This window comes from Pezoporus wallicus, unplaced genomic scaffold, assembly GCF_028554395.1.
Source record: "Pezoporus wallicus isolate ANWC-B61680 ecotype Strahan unplaced genomic scaffold, APGP_CSIRO_Pwel_v1 scaffold_2584, whole genome shotgun sequence".
In the NCBI taxonomy this organism is placed as follows: Eukaryota; Metazoa; Chordata; class Aves; order Psittaciformes; family Psittacidae; genus Pezoporus; species Pezoporus wallicus.
Genome location: NW_026642851.1, coordinates 4147339 through 4171238, shown reverse-complemented (window position 1 = coordinate 4171238; position 23900 = coordinate 4147339). Strand labels below are relative to the sequence as shown.

The 23900-nt window shown below is 39.0% G+C and overlaps 2 protein-coding genes across 4 annotated transcripts in view; both read left to right on the top strand.

Annotated features, from left to right (window-relative positions):
- Positions 1–573: 573 nt before the first annotated feature.
- STEAP2 (STEAP2 metalloreductase) lies at positions 574–16669 on the top strand. 3 transcript variants are annotated; one of them, XM_057432439.1, is made up of 5 exons: positions 574–767; positions 3885–4406; positions 6029–6556; positions 8181–8345; positions 13125–13850. In XM_057432439.1, the coding sequence occupies exons 2-5, from the start codon at positions 3915–3917 to the stop codon at positions 13146–13148; spliced, it is 1209 nt and encodes a 402-aa protein (XP_057288422.1). In that variant the 5' UTR covers positions 574–767; positions 3885–3914; the 3' UTR covers positions 13149–13850. The 3 variants fall into 3 exon arrangements, with proteins under 3 accessions (XP_057288422.1, XP_057288420.1, XP_057288421.1); XM_057432437.1 differs by lacking the exon at positions 13125–13850 and adding an exon at positions 14695–16669 and having other exon boundaries at positions 578–767; XM_057432438.1 differs by lacking the exons at positions 574–767; positions 13125–13850 and adding exons at positions 2715–3347; positions 14695–16669.
- A 6000-nt stretch (positions 16670–22669) lies between these two features.
- The window catches only part of CFAP69 (cilia and flagella associated protein 69), a 33735-nt gene continuing 32504 nt past the window's right edge, over positions 22670–23900 (top strand). The window contains exons 1-2 of the mRNA XM_057432638.1: positions 22670–23092; positions 23373–23435. Of these exons, the coding sequence (XP_057288621.1) occupies positions 22670–23092; positions 23373–23435 (486 nt within the window). The remainder of the gene's footprint in view (positions 23093–23372; positions 23436–23900) is intronic.

Sequence of the window (23900 nt, the reverse complement as noted above, 5' to 3'; positions counted from 1 at the left end):
CGGGCCCGGCCATGTCGGCCCTCTTCCCCCACATGCAGCAGACCCCCAGGACTGCCACCCCACAGCCACCTCAACCCCAGGGGCAGCGCTCCGCTGCTCGCCTGGCCGCGGCGTAGGAGCGGCCGCAGGGGGCGGGTCGCAGCGGCAGGAGAGGCACCGCCTTCCTGCCCACCCGCCCTCCCGCCCGCCACTGCGGGCAGGAGTCTGAGGCACGGAGGTGGCGGCGCTGGTGGAGGTGAGCTACTCTGGGGCCGGGGCAGGAGGGGCTCCATCCCCGCTGGGCGCCCCCTCGGGCCGGCCGTGTCCACCGTCGCCCCGCGGGTTTTCCCCGCTGTCCATCGCTGTGGCGGTGGCCTCCCGCCGCAGCTGGACCGGGCTCTGGCGGGCCTGGCGGTGACAGCTGCCCTCCACCCGGAGTGGGTCGGGCAGCGGGGCTGCGTGCGGCCGGCCCGCGGCAGCCGTGAGGGGCAGCCGGGTGCCTGGCGGTGATGTGGAGCCGGGCTGCCCTCGCCCCGCGGCGGCCGGGCCTGGCCGCGCTGCCCCGGCTCTGCCCGGGGTTACGGAGGAGGAGGGGCGGCGAGCAGCCGGGCCGTGGGGTCGCCGCTCTTGTCATGGGTGATGTTGTCATTGCAGCTGGAGATGCTGGCCAGGACCTGGGCCCCGCCGAGTTCCTCAGGGGTAGACACCCGCACCGCGCTACCGCCCGCCAGCCTGCCGGGGGGAGACCGGCCTGCGCCCGGCCAGCGACTCGCCTCAGTCCGTGCCCCGTAAGGTGACGCCCGAGCGGGTACTCACAGGTTCAGTGACTGCTCGGGTCTGCGTGCGCTCAGGCTTCTTCTCCAGTAGTTGTTTTTCCAAGAGCTGGTTTTCACATCTGTGTCACCTTCTGGCTGACATAGTTCTGTCGTGTTTTCTTAGCTTATCTAAGGGCAGATGTCAAATTTATGTCACTACTACTCTGTTTTGTGCCTGTGAAGCCAGATATTTTGTAAAATAATAAAAAAGGGTTTGTTGCAGTCTGCTACTGAGTAACCCACCTTAGATAGTTCTTATCATCTGCTTCCCATCTATTTACAAATTGCTTGCTCAGTAAATTTTTTCCAGAGGCTGAAGTTAGGCTAACAAGTTTTTGCTTTCCTCAGTTCCCCTTCCCTCTTTTAGACATGCATGCTAGTCTGTCTCTCTTGTCCTCTCTGAGTTCTCAAGATGTCACTTCAATCATCATTTTAAGCATTTAAGCATTTCATAAGCATTTGCTGAGTTGAGAATCTTTATCTTACCTTTATCCTTTACTCTTAACTTACCTTTTCCCACTTTAACCTCGCCTTCTGTCTCCCTGTAAATGGAATTTCAGGAAATATCTATTCACAGTTAACCTTTCTGCTGAGAGTTGAAATAAAGATGACATTTAACACTTTGTCCTACTTTGTGTCACCTATAGTTTATTCCTTTTCCTGTGAAGTTATAAACCTTGCATCCTCTCTTTTATTGTATTATGGAACCTTTACTTGTTGCCCTTCATGTCATTCACTGCTTATAACTCATTTCTGTTCTGTTGCTGTTCTGATTTTATCCCTACGTGATACCACTGTCTCTTTATAATGTTACTTAGCCATGCACATACACACCTTCTAATTATTTTTTTTTTTGGTCTGATTTTATTTTATTTTTTTTTAGGTTATTAAAGCTCTCCCAATGCAGTTAAAACAGTCTTATACACTCTCTGGCCTATTATTGTGCATTTAATATAGTCCCTTTCAGTAACTGCCAGCTCTTTGATCCCTTCCATCTCTTAAATTACTTGCCGAAGTCATGTCTGCCTATCCCCTGAGGTTTTTTTATGAAGTCTGTTATTCTGTTCCTCAACTCTACTTTCCTTATAATAGGCAGTGAGAAACTTTGTCATGTTTGCTTCTGTGAGAGCCAGTCACCAGAGCACTTCCACATGTTCAAATCTTGATGTCCACTCTCCTAAGGGTCCTTTGGACAAAAACTGGAAGTAGACTGCAGTATGGTTAAATGGTGCTGGTAGCCCATTTCCTCATGGTGGTTCCCTTTCTATCCCAAAGTTTTGCAGCACCTTCGCATCACATGGCATGAACTAAAGTGCGCATCTGTAGTCATCTGGTGGAAGCATGTGTGTTCTGTCATATCTAGCTGACATATATCTCTTATGTGATCAAAATACAGCTATTCTTATTATGTTCCTGGATGTGAGCTCATCATGGTTCAGGAAATACTAGTAGTTTGGTCATGTGTTAGATACATTTCAGGTCATGTGGTAACAAAGAAATCAATGTTTTTTCAGTGCATGCATGAAAATCTGTGTGGTATGCTTTTGCCAGAAAGGTTCACTGTTAGAATCTTTCCTTAGAATAGTGGTTTTGTGATCACTGTCATTATTGCTTTCCATATGTAGAATCTCAGTCCAGTTTCAGTGAGTTCTTCCTTTCTAGTTAAAGGTGAAATGAAAAGCACTCATTCTTCTAAGTAGCTTCCTCCAACTTCTGAAACTCAAAGGTACTTTGAATTGTGGAAGGTTGTTCACTACACATACTGTATTCCTAGCTGATGGCTGCATAAAGTCCCCTATTTATGCTTAGTTACCATCACATCACCTTCTGGTGATGTGATGGTAACTAATCCATGGTGGCTTATGAAAAGGTTCATTCAGTTCCTCTTTTGCACATGGGCTGGAATAGCTCCCAAGAGAGTAACCTCGTGGTTTCTCTTTTCTTCTTAGCCTGCCATTCCTCATTGCTTCCTTCATTTTCAGAACTCATTCCTGTTCTACAGTGCAGAACCACTTATGTCTTAACTGTGGTTTCAGGTGATAACTTCCCTCCTGGGGAATGTTTTGTTGATTTTTTTATGTCTGTTTGTCTTTGTTACAGCTATACTGCAGTTCTGTGAACTCTGCTCTCCAAACCTATAGCAGTATTTCTTTTAATTTTCTGTGAACCTTAGCATCTGTTCTTCAAAGCCTCCCTTACAGCACTGAATTTGAATCCTAAAACTCTCTTCCTTTTTATTATTGCATGAAATCTCTCTCTTTTCCTGCCATTAGCTCTTCATGGAATGCTCTCCCATGTGTTTGTCTTCAGGATTTATCTTCTCTGCTTAGTCGGAAAATTCTATTGAGTGCATTTTTGACCTCTGGCTTTGAATCCTTTACCTTTGCACCCAACATTTAGTTCTTATGCATCCACCGCCAGACCTAGAAGTCTGACCTAGCAGTGTCATTGGTGATCTTATGAATAGGCCTTGACAAATTTCAAGGCAATTGAAATTGGCAAGTTGTCTTTGCCAGTGGATGCTTGTGGGCAGCCCATCTCCTAGGCGGACAGGTATGTCAGATGGATGTCTGTCATGGTGGTACAATGACATTTGCAGGTTTGAGATTTTTGCATCCATTCTGTCCTGGCCAATATAGGATACCCCAATAACAACCTGCATAAGATTTTAATGGAGTTCAGCTTCCCTGAACTCAGTGTCCTTATACCAGACACAGGCCAGCTATCTTTACCTTCTAATATTTTTCATGATTATCCAGGATTCTTTACATGTATCTTATCCCATTGACCATTAGTTTCAGGAGCACAGGGTTATCTTGTTATCCAGTATTCCAGTGGAAGATAGGAATAGAAGATGGAAAAAGTATTATTTCCTTCTGTATCATTGAAGTGCCTGAAGTATTATATGTTTCTTCTTTTACAAAATTGATTTGCATATACTTTATTAAGGAGAAAATAAAACATGAAACTTAGAACCACAGATTTTGCTCACAGAGGTGTTTATGGATTCTGATGTCTCATAAAATTGTATTATGCTAAATTTTTCCTTTTGTTGCTTGTTTTGTTTTGTTGTTTTTTTTTCCCCAGAAGAAGTCATTGTAGGTGTGGTGTCTTGGAAGTATGGAATCAATCTCTATGATGGGAAGTCCTAAGAACCTCAATGAAACTTTTCTACCAAATGTTGCCAATGGCATCAAGGATGCCCGTAAGATCACAATAGGCATCATTGGAAGCGGAGACTTCGCAAAGTCATTGACAATTAGACTTATCAGATGCGGGTACCACATAGTTGTAGGAAGCAGAAACCCTAAACTTGCTGCTGAGTTCTTTCCTCATGTGGTTGATGTCACTCACCATGAAGATGCAGTAGCGAAAACAAACATCATTTTTGTAGCCATACACAGAGAACATTACGCCTCTTTGTGGGACCTCAAACATTTACTCGCTGGTAAAATTCTGATTGATGTCAGCAATAATACAAGAATAGACCAATATCCGGACTCCAATGCAGAGTATTTGGCATCACTTTTCCCAGATTCCCTGGTTGTTAAAGGGTTCAATGTCGTTTCAGCTTGGTCACTGCAGTTAGGACCAAAGGATGCCAGCAGACAGGTAAATGTTATATTTGTATTAATGTAACTTCTTTATAAGATGAAAACGACGGGAACTGAATGAAAGAGGCAGAACTCATGAGTTTTATCCTGCCTGACATAGCATGCCTGAAATGCTGGGCCTTTAGTTTAGCTTTATTGGCTACTAAAACTTTCAGAGTCTAGTTCATTCCACTGTAAGATATATGGAGTAAGTGGTCCAAATTGTTTCCTGGGATGTTTCTTGTTTCCTGTTTATTGCAGAGGAAATGTGGATACTAGCTTAGACTACGTAGTTGACCTTCAGATGACTACAGACAGAGGAGAGGAGTTGGGTCTTAGTGTCTTCTGTAGGAAATATATTAAGTTTTGTCCTTATGCTCTGTACAGTGATAGAAGCAGCCTTTCCCAGAGTATTTTAATTTCAATATTGATTTACATGGCATGAGCTATTGGAAGAGATGCACAGAAATCTGAGGTCCTGATCAAAGGGCTTAGGAGTCAGCTGTTCTAAAAATGCACTCGTTCAGCATAACGGCAAAGTGAAAGAAAGAATTTATCTAGCTTTTAGAATGTCCCAAGATCATAAATATGGGGAAGCAGAAGGAGGCACATATGTTTCTAAGTGATCATTCATTTGATCCAGGACTACTTGGGAACATCATGTTCAAGTTCCTTCCCAGTGTGTTCCCCAAATCCATCCTGCATATAGGAAAGGCAGCTTTATGTTTTTCATACTTTGCTGAAGTGATAGAAAGGATTTAAGTTTACGCAAGAACCCAGCCCTTCATGGTGTTATGGACTCTGAGAAACACGTGAGAAATGACTGGTATAATATGACTGCTGGAGGCTAAATTGAGTTTTCTGGCACTTCAGGTAGATTTTAAAAGGAATGCAACTGATATAGAATTACCATAATTTAAAAAATATCCTCACTGTACTGTTTTTATCCCCTTTCAGAATAGCACTGCATTATAAGTAAGTAACTTCTGTCAAAAGGGATCATGTTTGCTCTAAAGCAGATGGTCAGCAAACAGTGTTGGGCAAACTATACCCCACTGCAAATTTTAAAAGAACTTTAAACTACTTTGTAGCAGTGCATTTCTTTCACTATGTAATAAACTGGTCTTTACAAGGAGTTGTTATTTGGCTGCTAGTTTCTGTCTTTTCTGTGAAATTAAGCTAAAATTGTTATACATGGAGAGAATACACAGTTCTCTGCATTCTGTTTACGGGACAGCTATTCTGGGGTCATTATTCAAGATTCCTGTGTTTTTGAGATACCATGATCTTCTGAAATGCTTGTAGCCATTGTTTCAAGTTCAGTACAATCTTGTAGACATCTTGTGGGAAGTGGGGAGTGGGGTTCAATTTACAGATTACCAGGGCATCCTGCAGTCAAGAAAAAGCCAATTTCATTTTGGCTGCTTTGTTGCTAAATTAGTGTGTATATTTTCACTTTAGCTGGGTTTGTATGTAGTTATATTCTCATCTTGGTGATACAAACTGGGACAACAGCATACAATTCAGCAGTAGTGCTGTTCTCTTGACCTGGAGGCCCTTAAGTCTTTTTTGTGGTTTGGGTGGGTTTTTCCCTTTGAGTCTCTCTCTGACTACAAATGATTCACTTAACTTTCCCAACAGGTCTATATATGCAGTAACAATGTTCAGGCTCGCCATCAAGTTATTGAGCTTGCCCGCCAGCTCAGTTTCATTCCTATTGATTTGGGGGCATTGTCATCTTCAAGAGAGATTGAAAACTTACCTCTGCAACTATTCACACTCTGGAAGGGGCCTGTAGTGATTGCCATTAGCCTGGCAACATTTTTCTTCATCTATTCCTTCATCAGAGATGTAATCCATCCATACGTGAAAAATCAGCAGAGTGACTTTTACAAGATCCCTATTGAGATTGTGAACAAGACTCTACCAATTGTTGCTATCACTTTACTTTCTCTAGTGTATTTATCAGGACTTATCGCAGCTGCTTATCAGCTTTACTATGGTACTAAGTATAGGCGATTTCCACTTTGGCTGGACAACTGGCTCCAGTGTCGAAAGCAGCTTGGACTGCTCAGTTTTTTCTTTGCAACAGTGCATGTGGCATACAGCCTCTGCTTACCTATGAGGAGATCGGAGCGATACTTGTTCCTCAATATGGCATACCACCAGGTAAGACAAACTAGTTCAGTGAGCCAAAAATGACTTGGCTGTATACATACGGCTAATGAATACAATATGCTTGTTTTCTTAACCTGTTCTGCTGTTTTCAGTGGAGAATGTTATGGGTTATCTTATGCATAGCTAGTGCCAAACAAGGATACTAAAAGAAACTTATGCATTGTGCTCACCTCGTGCATCAAGTTATAGTCAAGTTTGTGTGGTAGGAGGAATCAAGGATGTGTCCTACTTAAACCCCTGATAGTAATGTACACAAGGAGAATGCAGGATAGACAGGATAAGAGCAACAGCAGCGAACTTCTGAGGTACATTTCTCTCTATGTATACATAACGTATGGGGGAAGTATGCATATCGTAAGTGCATTTACAAGTGTGAAAAGTATAAGAGTAGATAATGTAATAATGCTTACAGATACATCTGTGTTTACAAAATAAAAATGCTGTTACTTTATAATGCTTTTGGACCAGTGGTAAAAATATTCATTAAAAAGTATGTGAACATCACCTATTACAGGCAATAGAGATTGACTCACAGTTCCCAGGAGCAACTGGTCTTGCATAACCCTGAAACAATCTCTGGTAAATCTGTCATCCTTTAGAAGAGGGTCTGATGCTCCTGTTTGTCACTGAAGTAGCTTATTGTCACTTCTAAAGTAGCAGAAAAGCAGCAGAAAAGCAGCATTGCCAGAAAAACAACATTGCCATTCAGCACATAAAATCTGCAGGAAATACAGATGTGATGGAACAGAAAGAAAAGCAAACTAAGGAAATCAAATCAAATGAAACAAATTAGAAGGTATTGGATCCACAAATTCTAAAAGGGCTATCATAAAAAACTGAACTGAAGAGAAAGGCGGGAAGAGCAAAACTATTAAAAGGCAGCAAGAAACTGTAATTGTTCACACTTAGTAAAGGACCCACTGATACCAAGAAATTATCTTGGTTTTAATAATATTGTAAAATTCTTACTTGCTAATACTCTTGGTCAGCCTCTTTAAAGCCATGCCATATGACAATAGTTCACCTGAAAGTGGAAAACTAGTTAAATATCCAAGCCTCTCAATTGTTAAGGACCTGAGTTATTTCTTTTTTTCTGGTAAAGCTCTCCAGTGAGAACAATCTTGGATGTATCTGATGTCAACAGTGAAATAGGCAAAGTAACTTTGACTTAGCATAGGGAGCTGAAGCAAAAACAGGAAATGATGCTAAACTATTTCTAAATGCTACAAACTAAAAACAAATTGCCGGTTCACCCAATTTGTGTTACAGAATTTAAGTTTCCAGGGTCTGAAGAACACAGCTACTTTTCTACAGTGTATAAGAATACACAGATTTATCTGGTTTTATAACATACTTGTTATAAATAGTATATAATGTTAAATTTTCTTTTAAAAACTCATTTAAGCTTCCATGTTTAACATAATCTAATCTAACAAGAGCCAATACCAGTAGCAAGGGAATAGTTGTTTTTCTCCAAGACATGAGGAAACCTCTAAAATATTTGACCCCATTTTATAGTTGTCCTGTGACTGTACACTTTTACTCAGCAAAATAACTTCTGTGATATTTTTAATATTCTGTAGAATAAAGTGCTTCCTTTCTGCTCTTTCATCAGGTTCATGCAAATGTTGAAAATTCTTGGAATGAGGAAGAAGTGTGGCGAATTGAAATGTATATCTCCTTTGGAATAATGAGTCTTGGATTGCTTGCTTTGTTGGCAGTAACTTCCATCCCTTCAGTAAACAGTGCCTTAAACTGGAGGGAGTTCAGTTTCATTCAGGTGAGTTACTTTTTAAATAAGGGGGTTTTGTTGTTAACAAGAATTCCTTGATGATAATGATGATGAACAAAAGCACTTTGCAACATGGTGAGAGCTTATTTTTCCCTTCTCTCTGGTAAGTTAATAAAAACAACATATCCTTACTCAGCAGATATATTACCATGAAAGTAATTAAGCATTTCATGAGTATTAGAATGGGAATTTGCATTTCACACTTCTTGGTCTTAAATAATCACATAGCTAAGACCAAATGAGCACTAATCTATTCCTTTTCCCTTGTTACAATTTCTTGATGAATTCAAATTAGATAAATTTGGCCAAACTCACTAAAGGCAATGATCCTGATGAGATGCTACTATATGTAGATGCACACAACTGTTAAAATTGAAGATTTAATTTGTCCTGCAGGATTTTTATTGCACAGGCCTCTGACAGCCATTCAATTTTGCTTCCTTTCCACTGTGTGCAAATTAATACAGCTCTCAACTGTATTATTCCTATTAGCTGAAAATACCCACTAGCTTTGTTTATTAAACAGAGGCTTTTCCAGGTCTTGGCATGTCTTCTGCCGCCCTCTTTCCTTAGATAAATATCTACAGCATGCAGACCTAATGAGCACAAAACACTGAGGAATACAGGCTTTAATAAACAGCCTAATGTTTGATTCCAAGCAAAATTGTCATTAGTTTTAGGTAGCAGTCAATGATAAGAAATTTTATTAGATTTCAGTCTTGTGATAGATTTTGCAAGTGTGTACACACAGTTTTGGGTTTTGTTGTTTTGTTCTCTGACTTTGGAGATAGTACTCTAGTCTTAACTCTATCTTTTCTATTAAACTGTTTTTCAACACAGTCACTGTAATAATATTACCTAATTCTTAGACCTGTCACTATACAAATTCCAACGTTCAGAATGCAAGCACTGACTTAACTGTTCAGGGCTTGGGTTGTGCTTCATAATTTACATTTTAAAGGGAGTGATGAGGAATGCTTCTTTGGCTGTAGCTGTCACAAGTCTTCTGTCTGTAATGTCTTCCCTTCCCCTAGGGTTTCTGTTGGTGGAACACTCTGGGTGGGTGTACAAAAAGTTGGCCGAACAGTTTTTCAAATTGGAGTTCCCCTGATAGAACTGTTTATTCATGCCCATGTTTTTGAGCCTTCAGAGGGGGTCAGTACCCATTTTTTTATTGTTACAACATCCCTGCCATCCAAAGTTCTCTGTGCAGGGAAACAATAGTACTGCTGTTGGATGATGTAAATCAGTGTAAAAGCAAAAACATGTATTCACTTGTGACTGAGGTGATGCCTTTAAACAGTAATGACTGCCAGCCACAAACCCAGCAGTTGTGTCTTATTTTTCCTTACTCAGATTTTTAAATTTTCAGCTTGCGTGTCTGAGTCAAAACCCATACAATAATCGCATGGTGATATGTCTATAGTGGCATTTTTATTGTGTCAGATTTACTGCAGTTATTTCCACTGTAAACAAAGTCAAAATAGTTCCAAATTTAAATTGTTTGCTCTAAAGGTTACAGTTGATACATGCTGAAAAGAACTGGTATTGGTAATTAATTATGATCATTTCCAATTTTTTCTCACAAAAAATACTGAACTACTAACAGTTAATGACCATTAAATATATTTTACTTTGTCATTAATTACTTCAGAATGTAAGTTGTTCTTTATTGTTACTTGTCCTGCAAAAAAGTCCTCTTGCTTTATTCAGTCAGAAAACAGACTTTCAGTGATCCCTCACTAAAGGAGGCTCCATTTCTGCACAAGTTTCATTGTACCCAGTATGCAAGAAGAGATAAAACAGCATAATGCTTAATGCCTTTTATATTTTTCTTTACTGAAGCGCAATATGACAAAGTGAATTTTAACTTAATTTCCTTCATCTCAAACAATGGAACTATTTAGCCCATCATCTCAGTTCTGTGAAAAACAGTGCATCTCTAGCTTTAGTCCTGAATCTCAGATGATTTGCTACAATAATTGCTGAACTTGCTTTGCGTCTGACAGATGAAGAATCAGTCAGCACACTTAGACAGTTTCTCACCTCAGCACTTCCCACTGAGAACAGCATACTATTTCTTGCTCATCTTGGTAAATGCAGTTTCATCAAAATAAGGGTCTGACCTTTTCTAAAGAGTTTTACTGCTACAGCATACTCAGTCTTGAGTCCTACTATGAAAATCTGAGTTTAGGATTAACAAATTGTAGTACAGTACAGACTGTTTTCTAGCCTTGTTCCAGTAGTACAAGCCCTGAGCAGCATCTCCCCTACCTACAGTAGTTCAAACAGGTCTCTACCACAGACTGCCTAATACCATAAAGAAACCCCAGCTGTGAATGTTTTTGCCCAGAAATCACTGGTGTCTCTGATATCCCCAGTTGTTTTGGAGATGCCTCCATCTTACCTAGCCTAGTTTCACAACATGAGTGTCAGTGCCGAAAAATACCTTAATTACGGGAAAAGGACTTTGAGAGGAGAAGCAGTGTAGGCTCCACTCCTTCCCTCAGAGTATGAATATGAATGGAGATGTGAGAAAGTTGAATAGTGATGCAAAAGAAAGTTAGCAGGAGCTAAGAGACCAGCAGAAAACTTGGAGTGGCTGGAGTACAGAGCTGACCACTGTACAAAACAAGTATCTAATTACTTTATTGCAATTCAGAAAGAAACACTTATGACATCCAAAGGAAGAAGCCACAGAATGAGAGTGATGAAGAGTTTGCTGAGTAGGTGACCCTACGTGATGTGAATTTCACATGAAACTTTGCAGGCATCTTAACATGACCTGCAGTTAGAGCTTACTGAACAAAGAAGTGGGGAAGAAGCTGGGGATGACAAAGTAATGCATCAATTTTCTTAAACACCACTGAAGTACTCTTCTTTTTCTTTTCTAAACATATTTGAATAAGGAACAAAAGTAAACATGGGCAAGAAATAAAAAAGAGTTCGTATTTTTTCAAAGCAAGCAGAATAACAAGCCTAAACCAACACACTGCAAACAGAAAAAGACATTTATTGAAAGCAGTTGTTGAACGTTCACATGAGCTACATGGAAATGGAGAACATTGTTGCAAGCAGTGCTGCACCAGGTCCTTCAGTCTTCTGAAGGAAGTTAAACTGTAATTATAGAATGTAAGCATAACTAACTAGTGCTTTTGTTTTCTGGTCTAGCAGTTCAAGGCCAAAGCACATCACGCAAAGTGGCAATGGGCAGAGCAGACTGGCTTTGAAAACTAAGCTTTAGGTTTCTTAGCAAAAATTAGTGCAAACCTGCTATTTGCATAGTAGGAAGCTGATGTTTTTGTAGACATTCCTTCTGTCTGCTAGCACAATCCAAAAGTTCTTTGGAGACTAAAACTTTTCTTTATTAATTGAAAGTATCATTAAAACTTTTCTTGTGCACACACATTGAGGAAGGGCTGTTCTGCTTTGGTTCTCTCACAATAGGATACTTTTCCCCAAGAGTAAAGAAGGATGAGGCCTGAGTATTTAGAAATTTTATGAGTAAAATTCCAGTCAGAGTTGCTGCAGCCTGTTTGTAAGTTTAGCAATATCCTGTTACTGGGGGAATCTGAAGTATACCTTGCGTAATGTAGGCTTTAGAAAATACTTTTTGTATATATAAATTGCTTGGAACTACTTGACCATTGAGGTGGAAATTCCTGAAGCAGATTTGTCCTACAGCAGATTTGTGTTTCTATATATATGTACATCTTCTTGGTAACATTTTAGGATTTTCCTCCTGCATCTTTTCCTCTGTTTTTCTCTAACTTTTAAGCTAAAAGATAGGGAAGTTCACAGGAAATGTGCTAATCTAATTAGCTTGCAGAAAACACAGTATTACGGGAAATAGAGAAGCAAAGCAACCTAAGATGCTCTTCCGCTTTTCCCAGCATTACTCCTAGAGCTTAGACAGAGGGTTCCCATGACTTAAAACTGCTATTGCTACTCACTCGGCAATGTAAATTTACCAGTGAAGGAAAAGTATCCCTTCTAGCTGCTTTCAGAAGTCCTCTGCTCTTAGATAAGTTACCATCCTATGCTGAATACTGGCCACCCTGTACAGACATTGCTGTAGTGTTTGAACATTTGCAGATAGAGAAAAATCAAGTCTTAATAACAAAGTTTTGTACTAACGCAGCCTTCTGCAGTGGCATTTTACCTAATTAGCAAACACAGGCAGAGTTGCTTGTATTTCTGGAAAACTCATTGTCAGTAGCTACACACTGGGATAAATGTTCTTAGTGGAATTTTCTAGTGCAGATCTGCCCTGACTAAACAAATGAAATACTTCAGAATGCTAAGTCGTGTGGAGGACACCCTCTTTCTAGCTAAGCAGTGTTATTACTGTCAAAAGGTACAGCACAGAAATGTAGCAATTAAGGGCCTGCTAGAAGAAAATACCATCAGTAGCTGACAGAAGCTCCTATAGGAATGTCTTTGTTGTCATAATTTTAGATGAGCAGTTCAAATGGTCCAGTACATACTAGCACATGCTCTGTCAACACTTCAAAGAAACACATGGCAACCTTCCACAAGGAAAAAAATTAATAGGGGTGCATCATATGTTTTTCTTTTCCTTGTGATGTTAATTCAAAATGTATTCATGTAACTCTTAGCTTCCATTTTGACCATTAGATGGAAAAAACTATAGATGTCTTAAAACTGTAGATTGCATATGGAAATTAAACAAGCATTTTTTATTTCATTTTTTTTATTATTTTGGGAAGAGTCTGCATAACATTTCCCTCCAGTTTGTTTTTCAAGAATTGGTATAGTTCTCACCAGTAAGCCTGATGAAGTGAGGGATATGATTCAGTTGTGCCTTCTTCCCTGCTGGCAGTGATACAACAACAAATTCAGGACAGTAATACCAGCAAAAATCTGCAATAACATATTCAAACATCAGGTTTTATAGTATTGTTTGCTGTCCAAATTTCTTAGCATAAGTTCTGTTTAGATACTGAGTATGTAATTTTCATATCCACAAGTGGTTGTCTGATTGTTCTGTTTCTTATAGGACATTTTGGGAGCAGATTTTTCTTTTTTAAAAAAAAGGTTGCAGCATACCTAAGACGTACCAACATGGCTTTGAAAGCACTGGCAAAAAAGTGCATGAGTATTGGCAAGTTGAAAAAAAACCATGGTACCAACCTCTAAAAATCAAAAGTATTTTCTTTTTCCTACCATTATATCCTTGAATCCTTGCAAGCAGTATTAGCTCAGGCATTCTTCTCTTACTAGAAATTGATTCATCTTGAAGTAGAAAGAATTCTTTCACTGACTATAATAGACCCTTAGGATGAATTTTAATTGGCCTCTCTGTTTGCTGGAATGAAACCAAACCTTGGTAGCCAGTTACCTTTCTTAATATCCGTTCTGTTTCTGTAATTTTCTACAAATGTTTTTCAACCAAGTTAGTCATTACATCAGTTTTGGCCAAAAAGAGGTTTTCTTCATTTGATCACCATCAGAATTCAAAGCATAGTAGGTTTTTTTGGTTGGTTTTTTTTTTTTTTTTTTACCATAGTTTGGAAAAGTGAAGGTTAGTACATTTAACTTGAGTCTGCAGAACAGCACAGCTACAGGATTCTCAAAAGGGCAGATTCATAGAAATGGCAAATGACCCCTATTAACACTGCCTTCTGTGGCATGCTCTGGATTATATAAGAGGTCCTATAAAGGGTGCTGTGGGAACCTTCTAAATCACACTCCATCAGGCACTACCTGTTTATGACAAACTAACTGCATCATTTTGTCGTGCCATATGCCCAAGTCGGGCAGTCCAGGTATTCCCATTAACCAGACAACAGCTGATGGCAAGAGGTGAGGATATTTACGTTAACTTCAGGCAAATGGATGTAGGCCATTGTGAGAAAGAAGCAAACTGCACCTCTCACTGATAAAAATCTGGACTGTTAGGCTCAGATTTCCTTCAGGAGAATTGCATTGTTCCATAATCACAAATCTTGGAAGTGATCTACCCTTGTACTTAAGAAATGGGGAACTGTAGTTCCAGTAACTTCACTGGCATTGTTCCTTATTCACATACATATCCTGAGGTTGACTTCCACTACTTAGAATTTGGGCAAACATATTCATTTCAACTTTGATTAAGTCCTACAGATGCTAGCAGAGACATGTTGTAAATCAGTGCTCAGTTCAACCCATAGTTTTCAGAACGATAACTTTAAACCACACACTGCCCATTTAAAATAGTGTATAGGTAAGAGATTTTAACACGATGTCTAATAGAAGTGTTAAAATAATGGGTTAGAGCTGTCAGGACCAAGTACCATTATCTCTTCTTTTTCCCCTGTTTTCTCTTTTATCAAAGTCTACACTTGGATACGTCGCTCTGCTCATAAGTACTTTCCATGTACTGATTTACGGATGGAAAAGAGCTTTTGAAGGAGAATATTACAGATTTTATACACCACCAAATTTTGTTCTTGCCCTTGTTCTGCCTTCCATTGTAATTCTAGGTAAGATCATTTCACTTTTGCCTTGTGTAAGTAGGAAACTGAGGAGAATTCGAAGAGGATGGGAGAAAAGCTATGTTATAGAAGAAGCAAGTGGGTCTGCTCCACATCTCTCCCCAGAAAGGATAACTGTGATGTGATGATAAATCAGTATCTGTTAGCACTGTTGTAGATGTTTGGGTTTGGAGGTTTTTTTTTCATAAACTTGTATTTGTAGGAGTTGAGTTAAAGTATGAGTAAAGTCATTGTGGACTTGCTTGGTGTACCGTACAAGCTCTCAACCAAACTATGAGAAATCTGTAACTAGAAGACTACTACTTCATATAGCTACAAAAGTATTTTTGTTTTGAGTTACAGAGGCCAGATTATTATGAAATCAGAATTTTTAATATTCCTTTGCACAGTTTTATCACAACAGTATTTTATTATAACCATGCTTTCCAGATATTTGACTTAGAGCATATGTGTCAGAGTGCTATTTATTAATGGCACATTTTCTGGGTAGTGTTTATTTTATTAAAATAACACTCCTGGGTTAGTGAGTTCAGAATATAGACTAATAAAGTTAATAATTTAGGAAATAATCAAGTTTTGAAGCAAATTAATTTTTAATGATGTATTGCACATGTACAGTATATATCTATTTGTGTGTGGTTTTACACCATTTCAGAAGTTGAATATGCAAAACCACTTTCAATTATGGTGTAATTGTACATCTTATAAGCAAATAGTATTGTACTAACAGGGTTGTTTTTTCCAAAGTATTACATAAGATTTTAGACCTTTGGCATCTGTTTATTTCCATACATCATATAATGAAAATTCAAAATAGTGTTGTATAGAAAGACATGCAGGTATGTATGCAAGCAACTAATTTTTTTATTTTAGAATTATTTCAAAATATCAGGAAATATTTTAAAATGTTAAAAAAAAGCTGAGAAATCTACAATAAAAATCCATTTTCACTGTGAAACTTCCAATACGTTGGTACAACAGGGAAGTATCACAATGTTCATGTTCTATATGTTTTTACACTGCTGTTTCAGTTATTACATATGAATTTCCCAGAGTCTGTCTTAAATTCTTAATATCTTTTTGTGCAAATTCAATCTTCTATTTTTATATGAAAGCCTTACTTTTACAAGTGTCTCTGGGATATGCCTGAATTTTTGAGAAACAAATTATTATTCTTATACTTAAAAATGAATTTATCTCTAAAATTTGTCATTTGCATTTCCTGTGAGATTCAAAAGAATGTTCACAATTACTTATTACTACTGCTTTGTCAGGTTCTACTCTCCTCTAACAAAATAGCCAAACTCAACACATACTGTCAGGCTGCCTCTGCTTCATTAGCAAAACCTCTATTTCAGTGAGTCAGAATGTGGTCCTAATTTTTTTACTTGTATGAAATTATATTTTTCTTATCTATATTTGCACTGTCTAGGATCTTTGATCTCTGACTTTCTTAGCTGGACCTTCACTTATTATTTATTACTTTGCAAGAATTTGTCATCAGTAGAATACATCAGAAATATACAGTACTTAAACTTGAATTTCTCCTTAAAAATCACTAGTCCTGTAAATCTTACTATCTCTGTAATGAAACCAACAGCTCCACAGAATAAGAATCGAGATTCAAACTTTGTCCATGGTTATGGCAACCTAAATCTAAAGAGATCATGCTGTTCCAAATTCAAAAAATCTACAAGAATTTTATTTTCATTGTAGTATTCATATTCCCCAAACTTACACATTGAATCTGTGTGTATTCTGGGATTGCTGCAAATCAAGAGGCAAGAGATAATTAAAACGTCTAACTTACTTTGCCTCTATTTTGCCATTCCAATACAGGAGGCTGTACAGTTCTTGAAAAGCTTGCAGAATTATATGTAACTGAATTTCCTGACCCGTTTCCTATTCCATTATTGCAAAGGGAAACCACATATAGCTTAAGCATTTGTGCTTCAATTCTTTAAATAAGATTAATTTAAAAAATCTCAAAATACACAAAGTCATGGAGAATTATAATGGGATAAATACCATGCTGCATCTACCCCAGTCCTGTGCCCAAAACTTGATTAAAATCACTAGAATGGGATGGTATAACTACGAGCAGAATTTCATACTACTGAACAAATTTAAGGCAGAAACCATTGCTGTTGAGAATCTGATGACATTTCAAAATTAAATATGCTGCTATTATTTTGTAGTAACTCTACACTTCTGTAGAATAGGCAATAAACACTGCTGTTCCCTACAATTACCTAATTCATTTGATGTAATAGCGATAATGTTACAGAACTAAGATACGGTAGTAATTAAAAATTCCTGTCAAAGTCAATATATATTGTACTGTAATGCAACCACTGACAGTATATACAGATATGTATTGGCCCTCTAGCCTATGCAAAAAGTTATTTCATCATTAAGTTTCTTCATGAGTGTTTAAAGTGTTAAATTTTGAACTGCCAAAGGTGTCTGGAAAGGATAAGTATGTGTTGCTTCTTTTTTTCAAACTGTGTGTGTAGAAAGTTAAAAATGTGTTTTGATTTTATATGTTACTTGAAAGGTTGAAATAGTGAAGTATTAATAAATAGATGATATTTTTAGCTCAGATATATAAAGGCATTCTGTGAAATATTTGTGCTTCAATAAGACGTGGTTTCCTGCTAGGCCATCTATTTCCTGCTAACTGGAATAACGAGTTGACTTGTGATTTAATATTTTGTAGTCTATAAGGACCAATTCACTCTAACAAGACACTGTTTATTACACATTATGTATCATATCATGCATATGTTTAGTCACGTAAGGAATCTTTATTCATTTCTATAGAAGACTCACATTCAGACTTGTCATTGGAAAAAGACTTGAGGCTTAAAGTTTATTTTCGATTGCCTGAATATAAACAACTAAATTAATTTACATGTCTTCTTAGTTACTTAGGAGAATAAGTACATATTTTGAGGAACAGCCTGCTATTTTTGTGTAGCTTTATATAAATTGCTTACTGCCTAATGAAAAATGAATAATGAAATAAGCTTAATTTCTTTTCATTACGGTTCAGTAAAAAAAAAAGTAGTGCTTAATATGTAATACAGAACTATACATCATCTTAGAAAATTGAGATCTGTATGTATTTAGCAACAGGTTATTTTTTCTATGGATATTAAGGTATTCTTTCTTAACATTGTCTAAGATACAGTTCTATTACAGGTTCCATATGTGTGTTTAATTTTATCTTGAAATTTTATTAACTGTGGCAACTATATACAAGTTAATTAAGTACCCATGTTCTTGAATTATTTAGATACTAATTATTTTGTAATTGTTTTGCAAGTTCTTTGCCTGTCTAGCTTGTGGTAATGATTACTGTGAATTGGTGCCACATTTAACTTTCTGTTCCAACATTATGCATTATATGATGTGCTAACATGAGCAAGTACATTTGTATTTTTATTTGGCATTACTTACCTATAAAATACCGTGTCTGTCTGTTTGTGTCTATATGTTATTAGCTATACATGCTGCCCAACTAGCACTAAGGGAAATTCTTAATATGAGCCACTGAGTTCCCAAGTGGCTATAAAATTTCACAGTTATGAATATAGTTAGGAAACAGCTTTCCTCTTTGAAGGTTTCCTCTGAAAGTTAAATGTATCAGGTGCATAAAGATTAGATAGAGTTTTTCAGTATAGTATTTTCATATATTCAGTGGTAGTGGATGCATATGCATAGTTCCTTTCAGACACTGCATCTCCTAATACACAAGTTTTTGATTTCTTGGTTGTTCATCCTGTTCTATCAATGTAATGATTAATGTTGCAGTACCGATATTGTATCATTATATGATACTGCTTGAATTAATTAGATTACAGCCTTTGAAATAAGTGGCACATCGAACTGACTTGAGCAATGATCTCTATAATTATATATTGTTTCTGATGCCTTGCTGGCAATGTCTTGCAGTGAGCATAGGATGTCTCCCATGTGCAATATTCTCTTTGTAGTTGTGTTTGGCAATTTGTGCTGTCTCTGAACAGGGCTATTATAAATTATTAGTGATGCTCTTATCTATTTTTCCATAGAATGTGTTTTACAAAAAAATCAATAAAAAATCAGTGTCAGGTATTTGGCTTTTTCTTCTGTGCTTATGCATAATAAATTTTAGCTTGCATTTCTTTATAATACATGTGTGCTGTGATCAACATTTTCTTTGAGAGGTAGAACTTGAATGTGAGTTCGTTAAAAAAAATCTAAAGGGCAATTTGTTTTTTTTGCAATAACTGGATAACAGATATTTCACACGGACACCCTGGAAAGCCATATCCCATATCCTACTGTGAGGTATTCTCCATGATTTTAGAACAGAGAGTAAACACTACACTACTATCAATATATTCAGCCCACTCATTCAACAAACAAAAAGTCTGGCAAAATTGAGACTGCTAGGCACAAGTAAGTTGGTCAGGTGGAGATACTTTTCCTGTTTGGTTGAATATGTGAGAAAGCACTACTGTTTAAATGAGAAAAACAGGTGAACCACTTGGCAATCCTTCATTTGGGGATGTCACTTTTTTCCAGAGAGGCTTATGCCAACATAAGAAAGAGGAAAACAGTACATGAGAGGTAAAATCCTGCTTAACTAAAGGTCAGCAGCATAAACTGTTCTGAGTTCAGACAAGTCAAGATGCATGAGTCAGTGAAGCTGGCAGGATTCACATTGCTTTCACATTAAGTTACAAAGCCTTCCCAGATCCCCAGATGGAATTTAGGTACTTTTAAAATTCGGAATATATGCTAGCTGTTAGTGTCATGCCTGACATAACAGTAATGTTTTGGTCCTTGAAATCTGCCTTTTCTTCCTATTTTTTTTTTTTTTTTTTAATCTCACCCGTTTTCTGTGTATCACAGTGCTTGTTTTACTGAGTGTTGATGCTGTGCTAGCAGCTGGAGCCCCAGACTTACACCTTTGTCCAGCTGTACCTTGTACTGTATAAAACTGTAAGTTCTACTGTGACTTACTGCATTTCCTCACATTAATAAAGATCAGTATGAAACCCCCCCTCAAATCCATACCACTCAGTAACCTGTTAATAGTATAGGCAGGTAAATCCAAGTATAGGCAGGTAAATCCAGATGTTGGAAACTGTGTTAACTTTATAGGTTTGAGGTTGAGTCTACTGCCAGCCACTTCACAGTTCTTTTCTTTTTTTTTCTGTGGATGTCAAACACAAGAGGTCTGGCAAGATAGTTCTGCATTCTGCTGTTCCCATGCCCCCCCTTCTTCTTCCCCTTCCTACTGACCAGAAAAAGAGATGAGAATGAAAAAGAAGACAAGGAGTCAACAGATGGATTCTTAGAAAGACTCTGATTTCTGTACTATAAAGAGCTCAGTGTCATATTATTAAACGGTGTAGATGACTTTGGAAAGTTACAGGTTCATACAGCCAAGGAAAGGATATCACTTGACTAGGGCTGAAGACCCCCACTGCAGCACATGGAAGATGTATCCTCTACTGAATAATAGTCCTTCAAAAGCTTGCAACCTAACTTGTAAGATAGTAGAGGAAATAATTCACTCAGTAAAGTCAACAGGAGATTAATGGCAGACTTAGATATGGAACCTTCTTCTAATGTACAGCTGTGTCCTACACACACAGTCCTGTAGTTTTATGAAATTTTATCCTTACCTCAGGAATAGTTTGCTGAAACCTCTTCACACCAAAAGAGTTAGTCCTGAGTCAAAACAGAAATTCTCTCTACATTGTCTACTTTTTAAATACTTCCCTTAGCATTTCTGAGACTTAGCATTTAGTATTTGTGAATTAATACCCTCAGAAGTAAGGTACTATAGCCTTGATGTCCTGAATGTTATTTGTTACCAACAGAAGAGGTAGATGCAATAAAAATACAATATAAGTCTGTTTGGGGTAGAAAACTGTTAAGTAAATATTTTCACAGTAGATTGAAGGTTTTGGGGTTGGATATTTGCCATTTGCCAAGGGCAACAGAATCCCTGTAGCTAAATTTGCACAGTGTAGCTTTCATCCCAGTTTTAAAAGTTTCATATATGAAGAAGGTGCACAGTGAGCAAATGGAGCTTTGCAATATGATCTTTGGAACAGTCAGCCAACAAATGTCATGTGACCTAAGCTTATAATTTACAGACTAAATTGCCCAATTTAGCTATGTTCTCTATACATTTGTCATTCAAAACACAAGCAACAGCACTTAAAACCACTTAAACCACAATAAAAGAAAATTTTAGCATTTGGATTTTGTTTTGTTTTTTTTTAATATATACAACTTCAGTAAGTATCTGGCCAAAAAGCAAAAAAGACCACAGTCCAGTTTGTTCAGTGATGCTTGCAGACCTGTAAGCACTGTCATTACAATTCATATCAAAAGTCTAATAGGAAAACCTGTTCCATTCAGTGTAGGCCCAGATACAAGACAGCCACTGAGAATGTTCACAGAAACAAATGTTTAATTAGAATGTGGAAGGGCTAGTAAAATGCTTAGTGGAATGGAGAGATGTGTCTGCTTGGATGGATGAAAAGCATCAAACACCAGACTAGCAGCAGCATTGGCACATTAGGTGAATGCACTGTAATGTCATGGTCCTGTATGCCCTGCCATTTTGTGACCTGCGTTCCTACCAATGCAACTCAATGCGTTATGGCTGTCAAAGTGGTCACTGCATTTTCCAAATTAGAGTCCCATTCTGTGCTAGGTTATATTTTTGCTGCCATTCTGGAGTTGTATACAGGATGAACTTGTACAAAATGTAGAGCATGGATGGATACGTGTGCTCTTGTATATTTTCCCTGTGATGGAAGGAGAACTGTATAGTGTATGTGAGTACTAAACATGATACACATCTTATTTCTGAAGAAGGCATATATGAAATATGGGGAGGTGTAGCATTCAAGCTGGGAGGAATGAAAATAAAAACTGTGTTGGTTATAGTTGGAGCCATAAAGGTTTCTTTCTTGTTTCTGTTACCAGTTACTTCTTTTTCCCATAAAAGCTGTCTTAAGGATTTAATAAATTTATTTGTGTATTTAAATGTTTCTTTGGAATCACAGGACTTAACTATTTGTTAATGAAAACTGGGGTTGATATCAGTCAAAGACGTGGGGTTTGTGAATATCCAAAGCTGTATATGTGTAACTTGTCCGAGGCATAGCTGAAGTAAGCACATGGTGAGGTGTTCCCTTTTGCAGCCACATCTGGATAACCAGCTCTCCTTTGGGCATTAACCCAGCACAGGGCCTGGTGGCCCCAGCCATTCTGGTGTTGATGGGCTCAGCCATGCTCCCTGGAGATGGTATTTCAGAATGTGACCATCAGGTGTACATGTATCCTCACAAGAGCAGCCGTGCTTTTAGCTGAGAGATGCAGTAGCAAACCTAGAGGTGAAAACTGTGAGCAAGTAAAATATATCCAAATCCCCTGATGCTTCTGTCCCTGCCTTTATTACTTTCCAGGCATTAGTCATCTGTTTTGTATCGGCCTATGCAGGGAAAAGATTCCTCTCCCCTTGTTCCCCAGAGGCCACCTGAGACAGAAGTATCCCATCTGCACCAGTGTTTGTTATGGTGGTCTCTCACTGTGCGTTTATTCATGATCAGAAGTTACGGATCAGCCAGCCTGTCTCTTAACAGCTTCTCATTAAGCGGGAAAAGCCCAGCCTCTGCTCTGCACAGGACTGGGAAATAATTTTCTCGCTGAGCAAGCACTATATAACAAGCCACAAAATGGCATTGCTGGTAGCGTGGAGGAGGGTGTAACAACAGATGGGTGTCCTGCCGAGGCGCAGAGATGGAGCACCGGGATGAGGGCAGAAAGGGCAGGGCTGGGGCCTGCAGGCCGGGGGGAAGCGGGAGGCTCGCGGCCCACAGCAGCCAGGCAGCTCCGCGGAGCCGGGCACCCACAAGGCCGCAGCGGGCCTGGGGTCAGCTGCAGGGAGGTGGCACCGCCCCGCTCCCATGGCAACGGCGTGAGGCCGCTCTGCTGCTGCGGCCGCGGCAGGCGGTCGGGTGGCAGTGTGAGATCGGCACCATGGCCACCCTAGCCGTGACCGAGCCCCCTTCATCACGGGCGCCCTCCCTCTCCCCATCCCGCTCCCCCGCCCGTACCCCCTCCCGCTCCCCGGCGCTGTCGCCGGCTCTTGGCCCCTCTCGTGGCGGCGGGGAGCGACGCAGGAACGCCTTGGACGCCAGCGCGGACCTCGGCGCCATCCAGGTGAGCCCCCCCGCGGCCGGGAGTCACCCTCAGCTCCGCCGGTTACTGTCGCCGCGGCCGGGAGGCGCTGTTATGGCCTGGCTTGGCTTGGTTTGATTTGGTTTGGCCGCTACGTCGGGCTGAGAACAAGCCCCGGGTTGTGCTCCACACACAGCCTGGATTTAGCCGTCCGTAGGTAGATTCATGTTGGTTCAGAGCGGCACTCTTACATTTTAAGTTTTAAGCACTTTTAAAGCACAGCATATTAAAAATATAAAGGTAAAAAGTGTGACTTTTCCAGGATACACAGCTAAGATCAGTGGATTTGAATCGCGTCATTAAACTACTTGAAGATTCAAACTCAGTAAGTAAGCCTAATACTTCATTATTTCAGTTACACAGGTAGTAAGGGGGCTTAGAAAAATGTTTCATACATTACTTTAGTACCCACCCTAAATAAAGCAGGTGGCACTGTAGCCAGATGTGACTGACTCCAGTCAGATGTGACTGAAGCCACAGAGACTGAAGCTCTGGTATTTGAACACTTCTTCTAAAGATGGTCATTGTAATAAAGAATGGTATCAGTGATGTATATATATATATATATATATATATATATAAAAGATTATCTATATATACATATATAATCCAGTAGGGCCTCAAAAAGGCAAAATTCGTAGCTTATCTGGGAGTTTTAGAGTGCTGAAACCTACAGCTGAGAAACAGAAATGCATGCAGAGTACAGGCACTGAAAGTATGTCAGGAATTTATGTAATTGCCCAAGTTAACTGCCGATGTATCTCCAGGGAGATGATTTTAAAGGAAGGAG